A 22,010-nucleotide genomic window follows, 5' to 3' on the forward strand; every position below is an offset into this window, starting at 1 on the left:
GGCAAAGCCTAGACCAAGGAGGTTACCAGCAGCAGTAACAAACGGATAATTCCTCTGTGGCTATTCGTATTCTCACCACGTTATTTCTAGTAGCAGTGCTGAGTGTTCTTCAAGCTTGAACTTACACAAAACTGCAGCAGGAGTGCAGTGGACAGATTTTGGTACTGAAATTAAGGCGTAGCTCTGCTTTGCTGCTGTGGAATGAGCTTTGTGCTCCTGCAGTGAGGTTGCAGCTCGGAAGGTTGGTGTGGTGACTCTGGGAGCACTGGGGGAGAACGCGCAGGAGTAAGCAGCGTGCACCTAACGTGCTGCAAAGCTGTGCTGTCAGCCCCCGAAAAACAAAAACCTCAGCGAGCTGACCCCGGCCTCTAACAGCACCCCGGTGGGCACTTCGTGCTGTGGCCGGGAATGCTGTTTGATGGCAGGAGAAACAAGTGGGGGAGTGTTCGGCTCTAGGAATGATGGGCTGGTGCCTGGGGCTGGATAAAGCTGTGCCCGTGGGGGTGGCTTCCTTGCCTTTGTGAAGCAGCAGTGAGATAGTTTGCTACTGACATACACTGGGGCAACTGAAGAGCCTCCGGTGTTGACCGTGTGTGTCCAAAGCTCTCTTGGGTGTGCCAGACCTCACTGTGAGACAGAGCGATCACGGCAAAGAGTCCCTGTCCCACGGCAGTTTGGGGCAGTGCTGGTCTTGTACAACTTGTCTTAAGAATTCTGTTAGTTTCAATGCTGACTTTAACACGTGGTCTAGTAGGAGTGTTTGCTACCTGTAGCACTGACTGCTGTCCCGTCTTCAGAAAAAACAGGATCTTGAGAATTTTAGAGCAAATTCTATTGCAGCGCCTCCTTTTTGTAGAAAAGATTTAATCAAGCTGGTGAATTTTGAAATGCGCCCTTCGTCAGAGCATTCACGCGCAGTAACTTTCACAGCCACCCATGTCCCGCTGGCTGCTTTCAGCAAAGCTCTGTGGAGTGGCTTTACCAGGAATCTCCCCACTTGCCTGGAGTGCGTCTTTGGACAAAGCTGAGCGTAGATGACTGGTTTCCTAAACAGACCTCATTCCCTCTTCCTGCATGGAACCCTGCTCAGGGTTATTCAGACTGGCTTTCAGCAAGAACACAATCAGTAAGCTGTGAACTCTGGGCATCCTTAAAATCGTGTTAAGTTGATGTTCTGCATTCTGATGGTTTCTGGGTTTTCCTATGAGAGGAGCCCAAAGGCTCTGGAGGAATGAGGCTGTCAGTGTATTATATATCCTGGCATATTCTAGCACAGCATCAGTTACTTTGGGGGCATTTTTTCTGGACTGGATTTTTGGGATTCCATTTTGTAGGTGACGCTTGTCTTAAAGTTTTAGAAAGGGGAGTTTCTGTGGCTGAAGAGGAATTTGATTTCCAGCTGACTGGAATATTTCTCATCTGGCAGCTGAATCCCTCCTCTTATGTGTCACTTATCCCAGTACAGGATTTTAAGGAATCGAGTAAATACGAAGCAGCAGAGGGCCGTTTTTTAGTGTGTACATACACATTACATTTATATATTCTGCAGTGTATTCTGTTATTTGCGATACCACTTGGTATGGCGGTATTAAATCAGTCAGGGGCATTTAAAAACGTGTAATCATATTCTTGGACTCCGCTTTCTGAAATGATTTAATCCTTCGGTGCCAGACACTCGACTGTCAGGCCTGATGCACATTAGTAACAGCAATATCCTGATGTCGTTGCATGCCCTGGGCTAACTGGGGAAACGTCCTACCAAAGCTGTATGTGTAGCTTGCACCTTTTCTGCTCGTTAGGGAGCTTTGCAGGTTCCTCCCGGCGTCTGCTCGCTCACACACACAACTTAGCTGGACACGAGGACTGGCAGGTCGGGTTCTGGCAGCACGCGCGGTGTTACGCTGTGCATACGGTGTCGCTGCTGTTAGGTCTGAGATCACGTTCCTCACGTTACTGTAGCTGCTCGGGTTATTAAATCTGAAGTATTTTACGGTTTCCTTTTCCACAGCTGCAATAACTGTTACATGGCATTGCCTGCCCAGCGGCAGGCTAATTTTAACATCGACTTCCCTCATTTCTGTCCCTTTTGCAGAAAAGTCTGTCCAAGGGCTTTAAGGATCTTCAGCGCTGTTACAGAAACAACCTGCTTACCTGTAAGCTCTCAAATTCTTGTGCAAAGCTCTTAGAGTACCCCAGGGTTGGTGTCGTTGCTGGGATCACTGCTGGTTGCCACCTTTCTGCCCGGTAGGTCGCAGCCAGGGTAGTGTTCAGCATGGCAGGGATTTGCTTCCTACTATGAGATTGTTTTGTTCATGTCACCGTGCTCCCAAGATCCGCCTCTTTCCTTTAAATAAACCAAAAAATCACCAAGTACCTCTCTGAACCCCTGCAAAATCTGTACTGTAACCAATCTGTAAAATTTATATTGCTGTAAAAAATTAAATAAAAGCATTCAAACCTTCTAGGTTTTTGTGTTCAAATATAAGACTTATTTTGTCAGCAAGGATGAACTGAGCAGGATAAGAACAGGAAGAAGCTTTACAGCACCACAGGGATGTGCAGAATTAGTCCTTTCAAGTCTTACTTGGCCAAAATGCGTAAAGCACCTGGAAATCCTGGCTGTGAGCTTTCTTTCCACTGGGTGGTAGCAGCATGTATCTTCGGCGGTAACAGAGCTGCTTTCAGTTTCGGCTCGGTGAGATCGGATTTGCAGTGGGGCGTGCAGCTGGGGCAGGGTGGGAGGTGGCACTTCCCCTTTAGCTGGGGAAGTGCTCAGACAACTGTAGCTTAGAGGAAAGACGTTTCTTGGTCTTCACAAAAACGCGTGCGCTACTTCAGCAAGTCAGAAAATTTCCTCCGAGACATGGCTTTTCGTTAAAGCTGCCATGAAAACTTGGCAAAAACAAAAGCACCTTGTAATCGGGGTGATACGTGCTTGCTCTGGTCCCAAAGCTTGCTCCTGCAGGGGGGATTTGATCTGCGTGCAGATCTCACGGTGTCACTGGTAATTTACTTGCAAAATTTATGAGCTCCGGGAGAAAGATCCTGTTGGAGCTTGCAAAGCTTTCCTCAAAACTTTAAGCGTGTTTCTGCAGAAAGGCCAGGTTTAGCTGGTGCTTTTTTTACTGATCACGGTTTCTCTGACCAGCGGTAGTCGTTAGCTCCAGCAAATGCAGCTGGTCCGTGATCAGGCCCCACCTTTATCAGAGGATGTCACCTGGCCCCCAGGGCATTCAGCAGGTAAGCTGGGGGGGGCCAGAAGCTGCCTTCCCACGGCCTCTCTGGGCCCCAAGAGATCTTTCTGCGGCTGGTTAGCTGTGTAGCAAAAGGAAGGGGAGAAAAAAAGAGAGTTAGGTTCGTTGGTAAAATGAACTGAAGGTAAATTTGCTCACAGGCAAAAGAAAGAAGCTGAAATGGGTCAGCTTTGAAAAAGGACAAAGAAAGATGGAATTGTAATATGATGTTTTCTATCATTTATTGTAGCAGATAAAAGCATGATGCTTCTGTCTTTGGCCATTTACCAGGCTAGAAATGGTTTCTAGCAGCGGGTATGGATGGGGCACGGGGGTTACGGGAGTGTCAGGCACTGCGTGGAGCCTGGTACCGTGAGCGGAGTTTGATTCGGGAGCAGAACTTGTGGCCGTGTTGGTGGCCGCATGGAGCGAAGGCTCTGACGCTGAAGCGCTTCTTGTGAGAAATATAAAATATATATATAAAAAACATAAAGATGGACAAGAAATGGTGTCCGTGTGGCCATCTGCCTTACTGCAGTAAGGCGAGAAAGGGACTGACGTCCTCAAAGGGCGTCACTCGACCCGAGGGCTGCCGTAACGTACTCGGGGTGACCCCACTGCCTCGTATGGCCGATCGTTCTCGCTACCCGTGCCGCTCCTCAGGCACGGCAGTGGCTTTTACCTGCCCTGCAGGGGCTGGGCAGCCGTGCTGGGACGATGGGCGCCCGGCACGAGGTGCCTTTGCTCCAGCCCGTGCCAGCCTTGGTAACGTCCCTGCGGAGGCACTGAGTCATCTCTGAAGCTGTGAGGCGGATCAGAGAGGCTGCGGGCAAGTAAAGGGTCCCTTTTTAGCACTGGTTGTTCCTAATAAAATAATAAACTTCTTTTGATATGAAAAAGGAGAACTGTAATTGTCCCCAGCATAGTCAGAGCAACGGTTTTGCTATAAGCAACGGTTTTGTAAAGCTTCTGTCAGCTGCTTATGTTTAAATAGATAAATGCTGCTAGAAAATACGTAATAAACTACTTCATAGCTGTGAGCTCTGCCAGAAAAGCCCGTTTTGTAGCAGCTGGACTAGCAGTGGGAGGTGGTGCAGTTCTCATCCCGTGCACAGAGCCAGGCGTAAGCCCTACAAACCATTCACAGCTGGCTCTTGCGCTTCTGGTCTCTGGTTCAGCCCCCACGTGCTGCGTTTTTTGATCCATGCCTGGATTTCACACGGGAGCCCTTTAGTTTTGCACCTCTGGTTCGAATCGGAGTAGATAAAATCTAAATACGAGCGCATAGGCGCACACAGTGGTTAACTGTCTTGACAGAGCAATGTTTCCTCTGACAGCCTGATAGCGAAGGTTCCCATCCCGGAGTTGCGGACGCTGTGAACAGATGATTATTTTATCATTTTTGTGATAGAAGAGTCCCCTTCCGGGGGAGAGAGGGAAGGGTGCAGCTCACTGGCTGCAGCATCTCGAGAGCGCCCCAGCTCATTTAAATACAACAAAATTTCCCTTGGCTGAATGATTTGCATGACCGTATGTATGTAGTGCCCTGGTGAGAGGCGGCACGAAGCGTTTTGTTTGCAGTTGTAAAACATGTGCCGGGCTGGCTGTTGCTCTCTGCTAGCTATAAATACGCGGGGCTGCCGCGTGCACGTCCTATTCTTAGAGCAGGATACGTGTCCCTGCGCTGTGTCGGGGCTTCAGGCCAGCAGTTATCACTGAGCCCTTTTTCGTAACCCCTCCTTAGTCTTTTCAAGTGCAAAAGAAAATCATCATCTACTCTTTGGGGGTTGTTTTATTGGTTTTTTCTTTATCAGTACAGTGCAATTGTGCCTGCTGTCTGCACGCTGCCACTGCTGGAGCACGTGAGATGGTTTTGTTCTTACTGCTGGACAGAACGCACCTCGGTGGGGCTCCCAGTTTGTCCGCTAGCAGCAGCGACCTCAGGCTCTGCGCTGCCCTTCCAAGGCTGTCATCCTCTCTGTAAAACCTAAGAGAAGGCTTCCAACTTGTCTCACCTCTTCCAAGCTTTTTCAGGCAGCGCCTGCCGCAAGTAACGCTCAGCGCAATGATAATTTTCCTGGGGCTCTTTGCTAGAGGGGAAGTTATTGCTGGCGTTGAACGTTTGAGGGGCACCGCCAAATCTGGAGCTCGAGGGCTCCGGCAGCACGCGTGGCTCTTGCCCGAGCCTCTTCCTCTCCCCCTGTGGATCCGAACGGCTTCTGCGAGAGGTGACTCTGGGGGAGCACCGCCCGCGGGGCTCCCGCGAGCCGGAGAGGGGCTGACCGTCGGCCGGCGGCGGATGTTGGGGTTAATGATTCAGATGGTGACAGGAAACCAGAAGCTGGCTAACGATCCTCGGAGGAACCGGCTCCAGTGCTGGCGGCTGCGGCCGTGAGGTGCGCGAGGAGCTGGGACGCATGGGGACGGCCGGCTGAGGCTGCAGGTGAGCTGGGACGGGCGGGTGGCACCAAGGCTTTGGGGACCTGCAGGTTGTCCCGACGGAGCGGTGAGCTCACGGATCCTGGGCTGGAGCTTAGTGAGTGTTTTAGTGAAGGTTTGGGGTCACCCCTGCCAGATCCCTCTGAAACGCGCCGTGTTACTCTCCGCTGCTGCTCGTGACCACCATCTGATGAGCTCCGAGGTAGGAAAATTGCCGAATATAACCCCTCAGCAGCACTGAGACCCCTCGAGATGAGAGCCCAGCACGTGCAATCCAGTTTGCCTGTTTTACGCTGTTATTTTTAACATCTCTTGTTCCCCTCTGCTGATGGCAGCGTGGCTTTTTTTAACTGTATTCTTTCTGCATTTGTTTCTACTAAAAGATTCTGGGCATTTTGGGGTCCCTGTAGCACAAGCAGGCTGTGCTGAGCTGCCAACCCCATGGATGTGTCCGGTCCTGCTTTGGGCTCCTGCTTCTGGGACCACTGCATCCCACCGTGTCTTCCCCTCCAAGACCCACTCCCATAAAATAGCTGATTTTTGCTACACTTTGTGGATTTTCTGTCTTTTGGGGCTTACTGGGATCTTATGAATGTGTTTATTTTACTCCATATTAGTGCTTGAAATAACTAACCCCAGACAGAAAATAGATCTTTGTCTTTGCATCAGTTTTCTCTTGTGATCAGTGCTCAGTGTAATGGGGGCTGTGAGGTAGACTCATTAGGAAAACTGGGGATAATTGTGGGATAATCCTGTGTAATATCAGCTCATGTTCATTACTCTGGGGTAAATAGGAGAGCTTGTTACGTAGGGGTACTTACTTACGGGCACGCAAATTCCCTGTATCTTCAGTGCTTAATCTTGCATACCCCCAGACTCTGCAGGGAAGGGTGTTGCGTGGCTCAATGCTGCCCAAACCATGGGAAGTTAGGGACAATTACAAGATATTTCCATGAAATACGTCCTTATGCTGACGTGCATGCATGTGATTAGGATTTTGTGCTGTATTTTCCAGCTGAGGCTTTTAAAAGCATTTTACAAAGTGCTCGTCTCTGTGGGAGTTCATTTATCATTTCAGTTGTCCCTCTTGTCCTGTGTCCTACTGAGATGTGCCTCCTGCTCTCCTGGCATAAAATAAAGCATGGTCTACTTGAATAGCTGTACAAAAACAGATCGTATCTATACCACAGCAGTTTTCTCAAGAAAAAATGACACTGGCATCAAATCTGGTAGAAAGTGGGTCATGCAGACCTCTGGAAGGAGCTTGCCTGAAGGCTCAGCACTGGTCATTGAAGTGGGTCCAACCACAGGAGCTTCCTTTGGTCTTCAATTTCTAAGACTTCAGTTTCTAAGTGGATGAGACTTTCTGCGGTAATCTGTGCAACGTAGACAAACAGAAAGTCGCGTTTCTTTTCTTAGAAACATTAGAGCCACTGGGTCAAGCTGAATATTGCATCTGTTCAATAAGTCCATGTTCTACATTTCACACAGCGAGTTTTTAAATAAACTCTCTGCTTTATAGTTCGTGCCAGTGACTCATCCAATCAGTCTGAATTATCTTAATTTATTGCAGATTGAAGATCATGAAACTAACTTTCAGGAGGGAAGGGAAGACTGTTTGATATTTGATTTTGGGGCATTTTTACAGATAGGTTTAGTATATGACCTAAACCAGCATTTTCAGTCTTTATCTTGCAGTGAAAATTTACAGAGTGGGCTTGGTATCTGCAAAGAGCCAAAAATGACTTCATCAGAAATGATCTGATAGAATAAAAAAATCATTTGAACCATGCCACATCAACGCGCTCCTTGCTCTTCTGGATTTTTGGCAAAAAGTTCAAGTTTTAAGTGCTCTTAAAGGGTGACTAAATAAGCTTTTTGCACCTCATGCTGCTTCAGGAAAGCTGCCCCAGACTTTCCATCCCTCTGGCAATCAGGGATTTTATTTCTAGATTGTGCACGTTCAGTTTATACCCTCTCGTTGTCACACTGGTGTTGTCTTTTAAAGTTAAATAGCATTTCGCACTTCTGCGTTTCTGTCCCAGACAGACTGACAATGAATGTCTGCGTGCTCTCACTCTGCTTCAGCAGACTTAAAACCAGTGGCCTTCCAGCCCTCCCTGTAGAAACCAGCTCTCCTCCCGGGGCTGCTGATGGTGGGACCGTCTTGTAACTCACACTGTCCCACTGCTGGAAGAAAGAAACCCTCCAGGTAGGGCTAGAAACCTCCTGCCCCAACGGCCTGGGTGAGACAACTTACTGTACACACTGCAGGACCTTTTGCAAGTCATTTTCTTCCTCCCATTAGAAGAAAAAAAGAAAAAAAAAAAAGCTTGTTTTGTTGCTAGAAATAGCCAAGGATGTGAGAAGAGATGCCCTGTTCAGGCGGGTATGCTGCAGGGGTCCTTGCTTTGCCCACAATTCATTTATTTACCGTGGGTGCCTCAATTCATGGCCCACATTCATTCATTTATTTATTCTGGGTGCTGCTCTCAGGGCTGCGGGTCGTGGGCATCGCCTGCTGCGGGAGGTGCCACCGGCACCGGCTTCCTCCTGTAAGGAGAAACTTCTGCCAGTGCTAAAAAGGAGACAGACGCAAAAGGAGAAGGGATGTGTGTATAAACAGAACGGGCCATACCTTCACTCTCTGAATTTTACTTCTGAAGATCTGAAACTCTTCAGAAGGGATTTTTCTACATGCTTGAGTTTAGCTCATTGAAAGCAAGCCCGCTCAGCAGGCCCTTCACTCTCTGCATCTTTCTCTTATGCTCAGGCCTCGTCACAGACCGCAGTGGCTCGAGCCTATGTATTCTCTTCGCCCATCTCCCCAAGGCAGAGAGCTGGGAAAGCACGTTCAGCCGCCTAGATAACTTATTTATAACCCGCCAGCAGTGAGTAAGTGCCTCCAGCCTTCTGCTTGTCATAAACGCGATCATCGCCCTCTCCCATCAGCTCCTTTCCGGCACAGACGTGTGATTTCTTGCCTCGGCACCAAGGTGCTGGGCAGCAGAGGGGAGGAGCGGTGCCCACTCCGTCTGAGCTCCCCACCTGGGCAGGACCCCAGAAATCCTGCTCTCATTTGGTCCGTTTTTTTTTTTTTTAAATTTTTAATTTACTTTTTTTTGAGGCATATGGTTTATTTTGGGAATTAAAACTGCTTGACCCAAGCGCTTAACTAAATACTTGCAGCAGAATGTGGCATTGTTGGACCCCCTGTGAACTCCCTGCAGCAAGCCCTGCAGGTTCACTATGCATTTCCAATACAGCACCAATGAGATATTTCATGCCTTATGAGAGCAGGTTCTGTAACAAAAAAAAAAAAAGGATTTTCATTGACTTGTGTGTTTGCTGAATGCAAATAATAACATCCAGCCTGGGGCCGTGCTTGTGCGTCGATGCTGGCGGGGATGCTGAGCGGAAGCAGAGGCAAGGTGCCCATTCAGCAGCCCCTGTGAGCAGTCCTAGTTCCCAGAGAGAGAAGGGTTCGGGAAGTGGCCGGTTTTGTTACGTTACTGACCGCTATAGAAATAAAACCACCGCTAGAAGGGAGATGGTGACCTGCCCTACAAAGGCACGAACTAGGTCAGTGCTGTTGGGCTCTTTCAGCTTTGCCTTACCTTAAAAAAAATAAAATAAAATAGAAAGAAAGATAGAAACGAAAACACCCCAAAACCTGCCTTTAATAATAATGATAATTAATAATAATAATCAGCACCACCACAGCTCGCGCTGTGCCCTGGTCATTAGGCTGCTGGTGCAGGACTGGGGTCCCACCGCCAGTCACAAACCTCCCACCAGTGTCTCCAGCCAAGACTGGTGTGCAGGGGAGGGCGTCTGTGCAATTCTGGGAGCTGCATGGCCACCGTGTGGGGAGGCCTTTGGGTTTTCTTTTGTGTGAGCCATTTTGGGTTTTCATTTGTGTGAGTCGGGGGTCACTGTGACTGGCAACTTGGGGAAAGGAATGTTATTCACTCCTTTACGCAAGCGGAGACTGAGCAGGGCGGAATCCAGCTGCTGCTTTCTATATGAAATATATATATATTTTTTCTCCCCCTCCCTATCCACAGCAGCTATAACAACACCGTCCAGACTTGAGCTGTGATATGGGAGATTCGGGTTAGGCAGCAGGGAAACTTCCCACCTGGCAGCCCAGTGAGGTTCTGGCCTCCGGCGAGGTGTAATATCTCCAGCACTAGGGGCTAAAGAGAAAGGTTTAGGGGAAAAAAATCTGTAGGTAAAGAAAATCTGGCCCTGGGGAACAGGAATGGGCTAAGTGATCAGTCCCAGTCCCAGCAGGCTGCTTTCTGTTATGTGTGTAGGTTTGTGTTTCAAAGGGAGAAACTGAAGCCAAATCATGGTGATTATTGAATAAGCATTCGCTGTTGCTCGTGGAGTCACCCGGCGTGGAAAGGAGGGGAAGAGCAGGTGCACGAGACATCTCGAGGCCGCAGGCGGTGCTGGGGTGTATCACTGGCAGTAGTTCTGCCTGAAGCAGAGCAGGCAGGTCCGGCATCGCGGAGCCTCACGGGTCGCTCTCGGGGCTGTGTTGCAGGCTGGACACCGCGGGGCCATGGCGCAGCTGGAGCTGCTGTGGGTGGCCGCCGCGCTGATGCTGCTCGGGGCGGCCGTCAGCGCCTGCGTCAAGTGCCAGCTCTCCGGTAAGGTGCTGCCGTGGGCACGGGGACCCCGGGGCTGGCCGGGAGGGTGCTTTCCTTCTGGGGTGTCCCCTCTGCAAGGGGGGGTGCTGGGTGCCTGCAGCTCAGGAGGCTGCAGGATGGGGCTGGGGTCCCCACAAGGAGTTTCCTGAATGCGTTTCAGCGGTCCTTCCCTTTCTGATCTCAAAGGCCTGCGTCACCCTTTTGTAAGAGCTTGCTTTCTTTTCTTTCAGGTACAAAGCGAGAAAAGAAACAGAGCAAGCAGACAAGTCAGTAAGTTGCCTTTTGCCATAATGTTTCTCCCCAAAACTGTTTGGGAGACCCTGGTCAGACCCAGACCCACTGCATGCCCTGCACATCCACCAGCTGGGCAGTGCTCCTCCAATATCTGGACTTCACACGAAATAATACGTATATATATATTTATTATTTAACTATATTTATGAATATATTCTGTATCTTCTATATATCTGTACCCCAGCTCTGCCGCCGGCAGTGCACTAGGCAGCGTGCCCCAGTAAAGGGGGAATGCCGTCACAAGGAACAACCCGAAATGAAGCTGTGCCCACGAGACCCGTGAGTCAGTAACCCGATGGAAAAATGTCTGGAAAAATAGGAAGGGCACATCCCTGCCTTGTCCTGTCATGGACGGACAGGGAGAGACGCGTGGCTCCACAAGCAAAGCTCTGCCCGGTGCTGGTGGGGACGCGTGCCAGAGCCAGCCACCACAGCTGCAGCTCAAACAGTGAAGGAAACACGACCATGCACACGCACACCCCCTTATTTCCTTCGCTAACAGACAAACCACAGCTAAATGATATTAAGAAAAAAAAAAAAAAAAGCCAACACTTTTTTAACCTTTGATAAAGGAGCGAGCGTGGTGTGAAGGGGCTCTGTCAGAGGCCAGGCTGCCTGGCAGCGGGGCTCTGTGTCCTTCACGGAGCGACGCAGGAGCCAATGATGGCTCCGTCCCACCGCGAGCCTGCGCTGTTGTCCTGGCTTGTTGGAATTGGTGCCTGGTTTCAGTTGCTAGATTTCGGGCTCATGGTGTGCCCAACGACGTCTTCCTCACCCCTGGGTTTTTCCCTTGGCTGGCGTTGGCCGCGCTGCCCATGGGCCTCAAACACGTCTCTGCTGTGGAGGCCCACACAGAGGAGGCCCAAAGGGAGGCGGAGGGGAAGAATGGCCTCAGGGCCACCACGGGCCTGTGTGGTCTGCAGCACCGGGTCTATTTTCCGTGTCATGCACCCCACGGTTCAGCTGACGTGGCGCTTCTGTCTTTTCCAGGCTCGGAAACCAGCAGAGCTTTGAGGTGATTCGGTCCCACTCCAGTGAGTACGGCCCTTGCAGGGGCACGGGGTGGGGGCTCTGTGGGCACAGGGCAAGGCTGTGTGAAAATAAAAAGGTGACCACAAAGCCAGGCAGCCGCTGGCAGTGTGGAAGCCTCCTTAGGCGCTTCTGGGCGTGTGGATTCCGAACTCCCACAAAAATCTACGTTTCCATTGAGAACAAATCACTAAAACGATGGAAGCGCAGGAGCTGGTTGGTTTGGGCCCCTGACAGCACGCTGCTGGCGCTGCGGGGAAGCCCGGAGCGATCGCAGTGACTCATCCGTCATCGCCCTCTCGCTGCTTCCTGCGGCGGGGCTGGTTGCACGCTGACCTTTTGGTTCCTACCCTGACCGAGCCGCTGGCAGGGCTGCAGCAAATGTCACCGGCACTGCCCGGCCCTGTCCCACCAGGCCCCAGCAAGTGTCCGCCCCCTCCCAGCCGAAGCTGGAGGCCCGTTGGCGCAGCTCAGCTGGGCAGAAAGGGTGCTGAGCGCGCAACAGGCCCCCAAATTGAGCGTGTTTGGGGGAGAATAGGAAATAAGGCAGCGATTAGGATTGTGGCTTCCTCTGATGTGTTTGCTAGCTCTGCTGCCTGCACAGGCAGCGCGTTTCTCTCTACTCGTTTCCCATTTGGGCCTTGGTGTGCTTTTGAGGAACAATTTGGAAGCTGTTTCATGGCATGTTAGAGTAACGCTTGCCAATACTGGGGAATTCACAGCATTGGATGCTCCGTGCTTACGTTGTAATATCTGCTGCCATGGTCTTTAACATCTCGTTTTGTTCTTGGTGCTAGCTGTAACGCAAAGGCTAGACCAGATTAAGGAACCTGAAAACTTCACAATAACAAGGTAGGTGAAAAAAACACATACACAACAAGGCATAACCTAGCTGTAGAGGCAAGCTTGGATGAAGTCCACCCAGCATATGAGAATGCCGAGGGTTTGGGACTGGGTGCTGTGCCTTGTAGGTGTGGGTCGGGCTATGCTTAATTATTGCTGGTCAGTCGTGGGTTTAGTCTTTTTCTGAATTTTCTTCAGCCTATCTGCATCTTACTCGTAGTATTGAAGTCAAACCCAAGGAAACAGGCCATGGTTGTCTGTAACAGGTATACCACAAAAAAGAACGTGCTGTTCTTTGCTTATAAGCAGTTTGACATGAGAGATCCCCTCCTGCCCACCACCAGCGCCCCAGGAAGCAGGGCAGCAATAACTGCTGCACTACCCAGGCGTGGTCATCCCCACCTTGGGGTTTCACCCCAAACCTGTCAGCTCGATGCATTTCCTGTTGCAAACAGACAAGGGGGTTTCACGGACAGAGGTTTTCCTGCGGTTTGCTCAGAGCTGAGGATTTAGCTCCCTTCTCCTGCAAGCCCCAGCTACAAACAGCACATTAGCCCGACAGCACCTGCAGACACACGCAGTGCTCGCTCTCTTTCAGGAAAGCCCACGAGGAGCTCGGCGCCTGCCGTCCCCTTGGCATCGGTGAGTATCTCCGCCGGGACGCTCGCCCGCTCGCTGGGCTCTGCACCCACACGGCAGTGGGGACAGACCAGCCACAGAATTCCTGGGTGGGGATGTAGCAAATCTCCGCTTGTTTATGGAGCAGGGAGCTCCCTTTGTGTCTACATGGGGACACTTGATAAGAACTGGATCTGAGGGTAAAGATCCAGGCTGGTTTGCTACAGCTCACCAGTCCTGGTTAGAGCCATGGGGCTGGATAATCTAAAATCCGCCCCTGGCCATTCCCACTGTGTCCATGCTGTCTGTGAGCTGCAAAGGCAGCTGGTGGCGGGTGTCCCCTGCCCGCTTCCCTTTGTAACGTCCCCCTGTGCTTTGTCGTACCAGAGAGCAGGACCGAGCCCCGGTACCAGAACTTACTGACAGGTACGTGCCACACGGGTGGCTTCGGGGGCTTGGGGCAGCTTGTGATGGGCAGCGGATGAGGCAGGTGGGAAGCGGTGTGCTGCAGGTCTGGCTTGCTGCTTTTAAGCTGCACATGATTTAATTCATGGCTAAGAGAAGGGCTTGAGGTGCTCGTGGCAGCCCCCAGCTCCCTCCTGGAGCTGGCATCAGTCCTGTGAGGATTATTGCAGTGTGGGGCTGTACTCCTGGAGCTAGCATCAGCCCTACAAGGACTATTGCCATGTGGGACTGCACTCCACTCTCCCAAAACGGGGGCTACATCCCCGATCTCCCCCTCACCTGGCAGAGTCCATCCTGCTCTGCTCAGGGCTCCCAGCCCTGCTCGGTGCTGCCTCAGTGGGTTTTGGGGCCTGCTGCCTGCCGGGGCCATCCGCTATGACCAGGCTTGGAGAATTTGGGGGTTTTGAGTTTATGTGGTTGGTGTGCTAACAGGAAATCCCTTGTGCTTGCAGAGGACTACCTGTGCGAGGATGCTGCCTACGTGTAAGTGGCCACGGTCGCTCGCCGCCACTCAGAGGGCTATGGGCCTTCCTGGGCAGCCGCAGCTGAGCGAGGTTTTCCTTCTTGCAGGGAGCCCATCTCTGTGGATTTCTATGAGCATGCCAAGTGCTTCACCTCACCCAACGGTAAGGTCTCCACGCGAGCACCGCCACAGCCTCCAGCACCAGCACGGCGTGCCGGCTGACCCGTGGCTGCAGGGAGCCCGCAGGGAGCCTGCAGTGCTGCCCCTCTCCACTTCGCTGTCCCGTCACCATTCAGCCCGAGGCAGGCGCAGTCCAGGGGGTGCCTTGCACCAAAAGGAGGGCTTCAAATGTTTTGTGTGCTTGGCTTATTGGGGTAGGGAGTGAAGGTGGGGCAAAACACACTGCTCCATTCAAAGGCACCTTCTCAAGGCAGATATTGCATCCGTGAAACATTCTCGCCTCCCTGGGCACTCAGCGTTTCACTGCACTGACTTGGGCATCAATCTGTTACCTGAAATGAACTTGAGAACGCGAAGCCTATTTTTTATTTAAAGAGATTGAGAGGAAGTGGGGAAAAAAATTATTATTTACCAAAAAAATTACCTTATTCCAAAAAAACACAACCCTTGCGTGGCTCAGCTGCCCACAGGCACATCCAGAGAGCTGACCTGCACGGGCTGTCCCCGAAACTGACACTTTTTAGTCTATGGCATGTTTTGTTGTGGTCAACAGCCCTCTCCTGCAGGCAGCTGACAGCAAAGCACAAAGCCCATCGGGAGCTGAGTCCTTCCGGCACTGCTCCTGCTTCCCTACATCCTTTTTCCCCCTTTCTTCTCTCTGCCAGCCAAAGAGGAGGATTCCCATTCCTACCAGAATGTCTTCATTGGGGACGCTTGTGGCTCCGGGCTGGGTACGTGCAGCGCTTTGTGCCGACTTTCATTGCGATTTAGCCCCCAGCTCAGGTTGCTCATCACTGCCAGCACAAGGTGCTGGACCACAGGGGCTTTGGGCTTCTGTCCTGGGCCGTCACAATCGAAAAATGAAGCTGTTTTGCTTTCCTTTGGCGCTGCCCACGCCGCTCCGTTTGGAGTGATGAGGGGAGGCAGGAGCGTGGGGCTGCCCCAAGCCCATCCGTGCCTGCAGAAACCAGGGCGGGGAGGTGGCTGAGGCAGTGTCACCAGCCTGCGGTGGGACGGTGGCACTGGGTGGGGGTTCCCAGGGCCCGCTTTTAGCCCACTCGCTGTTCAGCATCATCCTGTCCAAACTCTGCTTACTCACAGATGACGTGGATGACTACGAGAACAGCACGGCGATACACGCGTGGAAAATCGAGCAAAGTACAGGTATGTCCTCAGCAGCTGCTTGCTGCTTACGGTCTCGGCTCGTGGGTGGGATGCCTGCTGTGCTACACGGTGCTCGGGGCAATGCAGTCATTGGCCCTTTTTGGGATCTTTTTCCATCCATGATGAACAACTAAGCATGCAAACTGCCACATACATTTGGCAGTTTTACGTGTGACTGTGGCTGCGGTGGGACGGGGCGTTCCCAGTGCTTGGAAGGCCACCACGGCTGTGCCCGTCTCGAAGCCCCTCTGAAACCCTGATGCTGTGATGTGAGGTTTCTTAGCCCGGATACAAAAATGTGTCAATGCTGAAGGCTAAACGTGCTGGCCAGACACACAGCGTGCATGGTGGGTGTTTTCAAATTATCCCAATTAATGATGGGTGCTTTCCTTCTTCATTAGCAGCGCTGTACATAGAGAGCCAGGACGAGGAGCCGGACTACGTTAACACCGACCCCGCGTTGGACCCCACCCTGCTGTCAAAGCAAAGGTAAGGAGAGCAAACACTTGGTGAACATATTTAGGGGAGGGAGGATTGTGTTTGGGTTGTGAAACCAATTCTGAGCAGCTTTGGGCCGTGTGCTGCGGGCAGAACCCCCAGACCCCGCTGGTTTTTGCAGTGTGGGGGCAGAGCACAGCAAGGAGTCCCCTCGAGCCCCAGCTGGTGCTGCACACCCTGCTCTGCGCTCAGCAGCAACCCAGTAGCTGCTGATACCGAGTTTCTGGAGGCAATTAAAAGTCAAAAGCGTGCGCAGAGCGCCCTGAAGTCTTCCTGCAGCTCTGAGCGAGTGGTTGACAAAATACATTGTCAGTACGGAAGAAAACCAGCCCTAGAGACACCAAACTCCATGACAGGGGCTGCTTTACGGCCCCAAATGGGCCCCAGCAGCCCTTGTGGGGAGTCTGCAGTAAATGCCAGCTGAGCCATCAGCAGAGATCAAAAAGGCAGGGGAGTGGGTGTGGGTTGCTGGGAAAGGGTTAAAAAAACCCACAACCATCACCGTGCTCATGTATGAGTCTGTGGTTTCTCTACAGTGTGCAGTGCTGGTCACCCTGCTTGGGACTGGAGCCCAGCCGGGACACGCACTGGGACCAGCATCACTCCCCATTGGGTTTTTGCTCTCCGAGCACCTGCAGGACCCAGTGGGATCATCCCTGTGCCAAGTGGCACCCACAAACTGCAGGTGCCAGTGGCAGGCAGACCCCAGATGGGATTTTTTTGAAACCATGTGAAGTGTTTAAGGCTTGCCATCACCATCCAAAGCCCCGTTCTCTGTGTTGCAGCATTTGCTTTGAACTTCAGCAGCCCGTCCTCAGCAGCATGTGCCCTTACAAACACTGCTGGAGGGGTGCTGTGCCCAGGGCAGGTTGTGCTTTTTGGCTGAGGACTTTGCCGTGTGTCACTCGGGTCGCATCCCAACATCACACGCACGTGGTCTGGCCGGCAGCAAATACAGCTGGGTCTGCTGCACACCTGGCGTGGGGACCCACGGCCCAGCATCTCTGCCGGGACGGGGACAGCACCTGTGTGTTGTGGTTTAACACCACGCCAGCTGCGTGCACGAGCCCCAGCGTGAGCGATGTGCTCAACACCTCCCTTTTGCTTGAGCTGGAGTGAACTGAGGTCGTGCTGTAGAAACGGGCTGCTTCAGATAGGGCTGCAGAGAAGCTCGCTTTGTTTGCCTTTTGGAAGGTGTTTATGGAATAGCCAGGCACCATGATAGCTGCGTATCTGGAGGGAAGGAAGCAAGCCAGGTTATCCCTGAAATAAATGAAAGGGCCGTAATGGTAACTTTTACAAGCACATCTGCATTTATTCCTCTTCCACTGAGAAATTTCAGGGATGAAGGGATTACATCTGTGCATTAGTCACAGCATGGCCCTCCTGCTTTTTGCTCTGCTAACGGCTACGCAACACTAGGCTGCTCCATTTGCTGTTTGTAGTGGGGACAGTGCCCACCTCACTTGGAGATGGGAGAGGAACAAATGGGGCTGAGATGCCCAAAACCTTTAGCACAGCTACTGTAATGATCCCTCCTGATTTTGTGGAGAGCAACAATCAAAGCAGCACCAGGGCTACCACAAATAGACCCCTAGATGTGATAAGGGGTGCTGGGAAGCCAGAAGAGGGAGGGATTGCTGTCCAGAGGAGTCCTGGTGATGCAGATTTTCTGGGAAGACCTCCAACCATAAGCCCTGGCAGAATGCTACCATGTGTAAATTACTTCTGGTGGCTCTGTAAGTAAATTAAACTTGACAATGCACTTTTTGCCATTATAACACTGCCTCCATTACAGCTTTTGCTAGCAGAGCTGTGCTGTGCAATCCCCGTGCCCAGCCACCATGGGTCTGCCACTGAGGATGGATGGGTTCAGAAACGGGCTGCCGGCCCCGCTGTGCTCTCTGCTCTGGGGCTGCTGCCCAGACCTGCACATTCCGCAGTGCTTCAGAGGTCTGCTTCCCTACCTGGGAAGGAAATGCAACAGGCAGCAGGGCTAAGAAGGTGAAACCGGGGACTAAAAGTCAGTGGACTCACTGTTTTCCCCCTCTTCTTTCTAGTAAACTGCGTAAAGTCTGAAGGAGCCCTTCGCCGAGCTGTAAGGGCACACCCAGCCAGCATGTACATAGGGAAAGAGGAGTCTTCGATCCCACAGTGAAATCTTCTCCAGATCGTGCCCAAGATCGTGTGGAACAGGTGTCGCTGAGAGGAGGAAAGGCTCTGCTTGAAGTCCAGATGCAGACGTGCGTTGGAGGGAGCGCTCTGCCCGGCAGCAAAGCCTGGCCGACCCCTTCAGCGGCTCCCTCGGGCATGCCACAAGCTCGTTATCCCGTCTCACTTCCCTGCACGTCTGCTGGAGGGAGGACGGCTACTCTGTGCAATGTTTTCTCCTGTCAAGCATGAAATGAATCTTTAAATTGCTGAGCGGTAATGCAGCCAACTACTTAATTTGTCAGGCTGACTCATGCACGATGGCTTTCAAACACGGGGATTATGTTCTGATTTAGTTCCTATGCTCTCCTGCAGAAGCTGTTTCCTACAGGAGAGGAACTGGCAAGGCAGAGGTTGCTGTTACAGCAGCAGTGGTTCTCTGGAGCTAAATGAGATACCAAACTGCTCACAAAAGCTAAGGACTAAAGAGGATTAAATCCTCATCTTATTCACAGCTTGTAATTCCCAGTGTCTGTGGCAGTTCTCCTTGTGTTTCGTTATCCGTTTTATAACGATACAAAGGCACTGCAACAACTGACAAGGTCCGATCCACTGCCGTCAGCCTCAGAAATTGCACTGGTCCTTCAGATTTGTCGTAGGAACATCAGTTCTGAAACATAACCCTTGTCTCTTGAGCCGTCATGTACAGATTTGGCTCTGTCATAGCACTTATTTATTAAAACTGAAAAACCTCCAAAGCAAATCTGGCGTTTTATTACGGTTTGCTATGATGTGTATGTTGTCTTTGTGATCGAGTGAGATAGGCTGAGATGGGAGCACGTGTAGAAATGACACCGAATGGCGTGCAGGATCCTACTGGGAGAAAACAGAGCTCCACAAAGCCTTATTCCTCAAAATTGGTTCAGAAAACTATTCTTCAAGAAGGGAAGAGGCCCACAGCACTCATCTCCAGGACTGGTAAGAACGAGCAGAGAAGAGGAGCTAAGGGCGAGTGAGCCCTGGAGTGGGAGAAGGGGATGTCAGGTGCTTCCTGCTGCAAATGTCTCGGCTGTATTTTTAGCAGAATTGCTGAGAGCGTGGGGCCACTGCTCGTGTAGCTGAAATAGCAGGTGGTTTGGTGTTTGGCTTGGAACCTTTACTTCTGACTCCTACAACTGCATTTACTCCTGCTCCTGCAGGACTTTTCCGGCAGAGAAAATAGCGCACTTCAGGAGCGTCCCCAGGCAGAGCTATCAGCCTGCCTTTCTACTTACCCCTCCCAGTTCAGCTTCTGCTCATGCCCTCTTGTTTTCTGATGTTTAAATGCCCTGCAAAAAGCTGGTGTGACTGGGGGACACTGACCACAGAGAGGAGGAACATGCTGGCATCCCAGAGCGCCTGGTGCAGACACGGTGACAGCCACAGCCTGCACTGGCTCTGCACAGCCTTGCAGACAGGCAAGGAGATGAGGAGAGCCCTTTGCTGCTGAAACAGAGCATCTGGCCCACGCTGGGCCACGAAATTGTCATCCTTGGTGAGTAACTCAGCACCTGAAGAAGCTCCCACTTTTCATGAAGTGCTGCAGACTAGATTTTTCAAGATCTGCTGGAGGGAAAGTGCTCCATTTTCAATGACGTGCAGTGATGTTGCACCTACTTGTGATTCATCTCATAACCAGAGGGAGACATTAAGCACTTAAGATACGTTTATCAGCGGTAAAAGATCCTCGGCAGGCAGCAATAGATCCAGTTAAAGGACTCCCAGAAAGTTCTAGCTGTTAGGTGAGCGTGCGGCCAAAACATTAAAACACAAAATTCTTCTCACTAAGCAGGGAGGCAGATTAGACCAGTTACGTTTTCCTGGAATGAGGTTCCTTCATTGCCAGAATCTGAAAGTTGCAGCGCCTAAGCAGTAGCTAGATCTGGAGTCTGTTCCCTCGCCTTACTGGGACCGAGCAAATTGCCCTCCTTCAGCTCTCCAGAACAGCCAGCTGCAGAGAGGGGTAAATCCTTCCTCAGCTTTGTAAAGCTCCTGAAGTACTTTTCAGCCAGTGATCTCATTATGCTGGAAGATATCCAGGGACTCTTACAGTAAACTTCATCAACATTTATAGTCTTGTTCTGAAAGACTTAAGGTTTTTCTTTGCGATGGGTGAGGACGTACATGCATGTTCACTGACCTGCTGTCCTTTCAGGACTCATTTTTAGGTGTGCAAGGATTATTTCTGGTGCTAAACCAAAACTGTCAGATCCTGTGTTGCCTGACAAAAATTCAAGAATTGACATCTCCCATGGGTACATACAGCTCCTTTTCCTCATGTTAGGTAGGCAGCCAAGTGAGCAACGCGCTTCCTGTTTTCAATTTAGAAGACACATTAAATGTCATTTTGGCACTGCTGCTATGGCTATCGCAAATGGAGCCAGGGAGCCTTCGCTAGCTACAGGAATGCAGCAGCTCTGCACTCAGAGGCAGTGAGCAATCAAGCATGGGAGAACAGGCTGCACTGATGGCCTCTCGGACCGGCACTATTCCTCTTCTAAGGAAAGGTGAGCAAAATGAAATCCTCCCAGTGCTGTAGAGTATTAGCTCAAGAGAGAATCAGCTCCAAATTGGAGATGAAAAGCAGCTGCTGAGTATTGTCATGAAGAAAAGCACTTACCAGGTAGCATCACGACCTGTGATCCTCCAAGTTTCTCCCTTTAGCTGGCACCGACACAGCAAACCACACAACGCACAGGTAGGTGCGTCCACTGGGGTAAGGAGCAGCCTTATGAATCCTACTAATATGACATTTGTTATTTTATGAAGCCGCCACTGTAACACCTCTTCTTTCTCTGTTCGGCAGTGAACATATTTAACTAGGAGAAGGCTGTCTGTGACATACAGACGAGGGAAAATCAGTCTAGTGTTTAAATAAGGTGTCTTATTTAAGCTTTTGCAGACAAAAGCTGTGATGTTGTGTCTGTAAAGGACTCGGTGGCTTAAGCATCTTAATACATTGTTAGTTATATATTTAACAGTGGTTGTGCTAGTGTTAGTAATTCAGTAACTAGGAATCAAACTTACCCCAGTTGGACTAAAATCTAGTGAAAGAAGAATATACAGAGTATTGCATCCATTATTCCAAGAACTGTTTCCTTTATTCCATTCAGGAGCAAGTTCAAATGTGCCCGTGCTTTAGCTGTCAATTATCTTCCTTTCCTGCACTTTGAATCAAAAAAGGGTCTTCTTAAAGCTCTGTCAGAAGAGCTGCAGAGAGTCTTGATGGCACAATTTACAATGCTGCCAGCCCTTGCTGCTGAAACTCATTACCCCTGTGGCAGAGTTGGAGAAACGGAGGGTGTAGCCAGTGCAGGGGCCGGTCTTTAGTCTGGAGCTGACTTACACTGCCCACGGAGATCAATTTGGCGCTGAAACAATGTGGTTTGGGCAACTGGATGCTGGGGGTGGTATCTTCAACAGAAGGGGCAGGGAGAAGAGCAGGCACCAGTAACTTGTACTTCTACCACATTTTGTTTGACTGCTGTAACAGCAATGTACTTCATTAAGTTAAGAGCTCTGCTTACAGAAATATATCTGACACCTGATATGGAGGTGGTCGAATTCAATTTATATTTGTTTCTGCATTTCACACTTTATTGCTCCTCTGCACTTGTGAGGTGGTTTCCAAATCTAAGCAGAGAGGAAATCATGATGATGTAGTTTTTTTGGTATGTTGAAATTACTGTAAAATATTACCTAACCTGGACAAGCAAAAACAGAGAACACAAATACAGAGTGTCCCAGAACTTGGTGTATTTTTTAAAGATTATAGGTGGAGTATCCAAAATAAATAGCTGGCACCATCAAGAAATGTGTATTTTTCCTGTACATGTTTGGTGGAAATACCTTCCTTACCCCCAGCACATAAAGAGCACCCAGAAATGGCACCTCCTCAGCATGCCTCATTGGTAACTCCATTCATGGCTCTTTCTG

The 22,010-nt window shown here is 50.7% G+C and overlaps 1 protein-coding gene across 4 annotated transcripts; it reads left to right on the forward strand.

Annotated features, from left to right (window-relative positions):
- Positions 1-2,735: 2,735 nt before the first annotated feature.
- LAT2 (linker for activation of T cells family member 2) lies at positions 2,736-18,795 on the forward strand. Of its 4 annotated transcripts, XM_080562915.1 has the most exons (14): positions 2,736-5,676; positions 8,446-8,567; positions 10,225-10,330; positions 10,561-10,600; positions 11,615-11,658; positions 12,451-12,505; positions 13,095-13,138; positions 13,502-13,540; positions 14,032-14,062; positions 14,150-14,205; positions 14,888-14,953; positions 15,324-15,386; positions 15,788-15,875; positions 17,945-18,795. In XM_080562915.1, the coding sequence occupies exons 3-14, from the start codon at positions 10,243-10,245 to the stop codon at positions 17,961-17,963; spliced, it is 633 nt and encodes a 210-aa protein (XP_080419041.1). In that variant the 5' UTR covers positions 2,736-5,676; positions 8,446-8,567; positions 10,225-10,242; the 3' UTR covers positions 17,964-18,795. The 4 variants fall into 4 exon arrangements, with proteins under 4 accessions (XP_080419041.1, XP_080419040.1, XP_080419038.1 ...); XM_080562914.1 differs by lacking the exon at positions 8,446-8,567 and having other exon boundaries at positions 2,739-5,676; XM_080562912.1 differs by lacking the exons at positions 2,736-5,676; positions 8,446-8,567 and adding an exon at positions 5,683-5,874.
- The last annotated feature ends 3,215 nt before the right edge of the window (positions 18,796-22,010 follow it).

Source organism: Anser brachyrhynchus (genome assembly GCF_964034855.1).
Source record: "Anser brachyrhynchus genome assembly, chromosome: 20".
Taxonomy (NCBI): domain Eukaryota; kingdom Metazoa; phylum Chordata; class Aves; order Anseriformes; family Anatidae; genus Anser; species Anser brachyrhynchus.

What these genes read in the sequence shown, in the direction of transcription:
- LAT2 (XM_080562912.1), top strand. An exon ending in GTACCAGAACTTACTGACAG is followed by an intron (nt 13,541 to 14,031) that starts GTACGTGCCACA and finishes TTGTGCTTGCAG; the next exon opens with AGGACTACCTGTGCGAGGAT. An exon ending in CGCTTGTGGCTCCGGGCTGG is followed by an intron (nt 14,954 to 15,323) that starts GTACGTGCAGCG and finishes GCTTACTCACAG; the next exon opens with ATGACGTGGATGACTACGAG.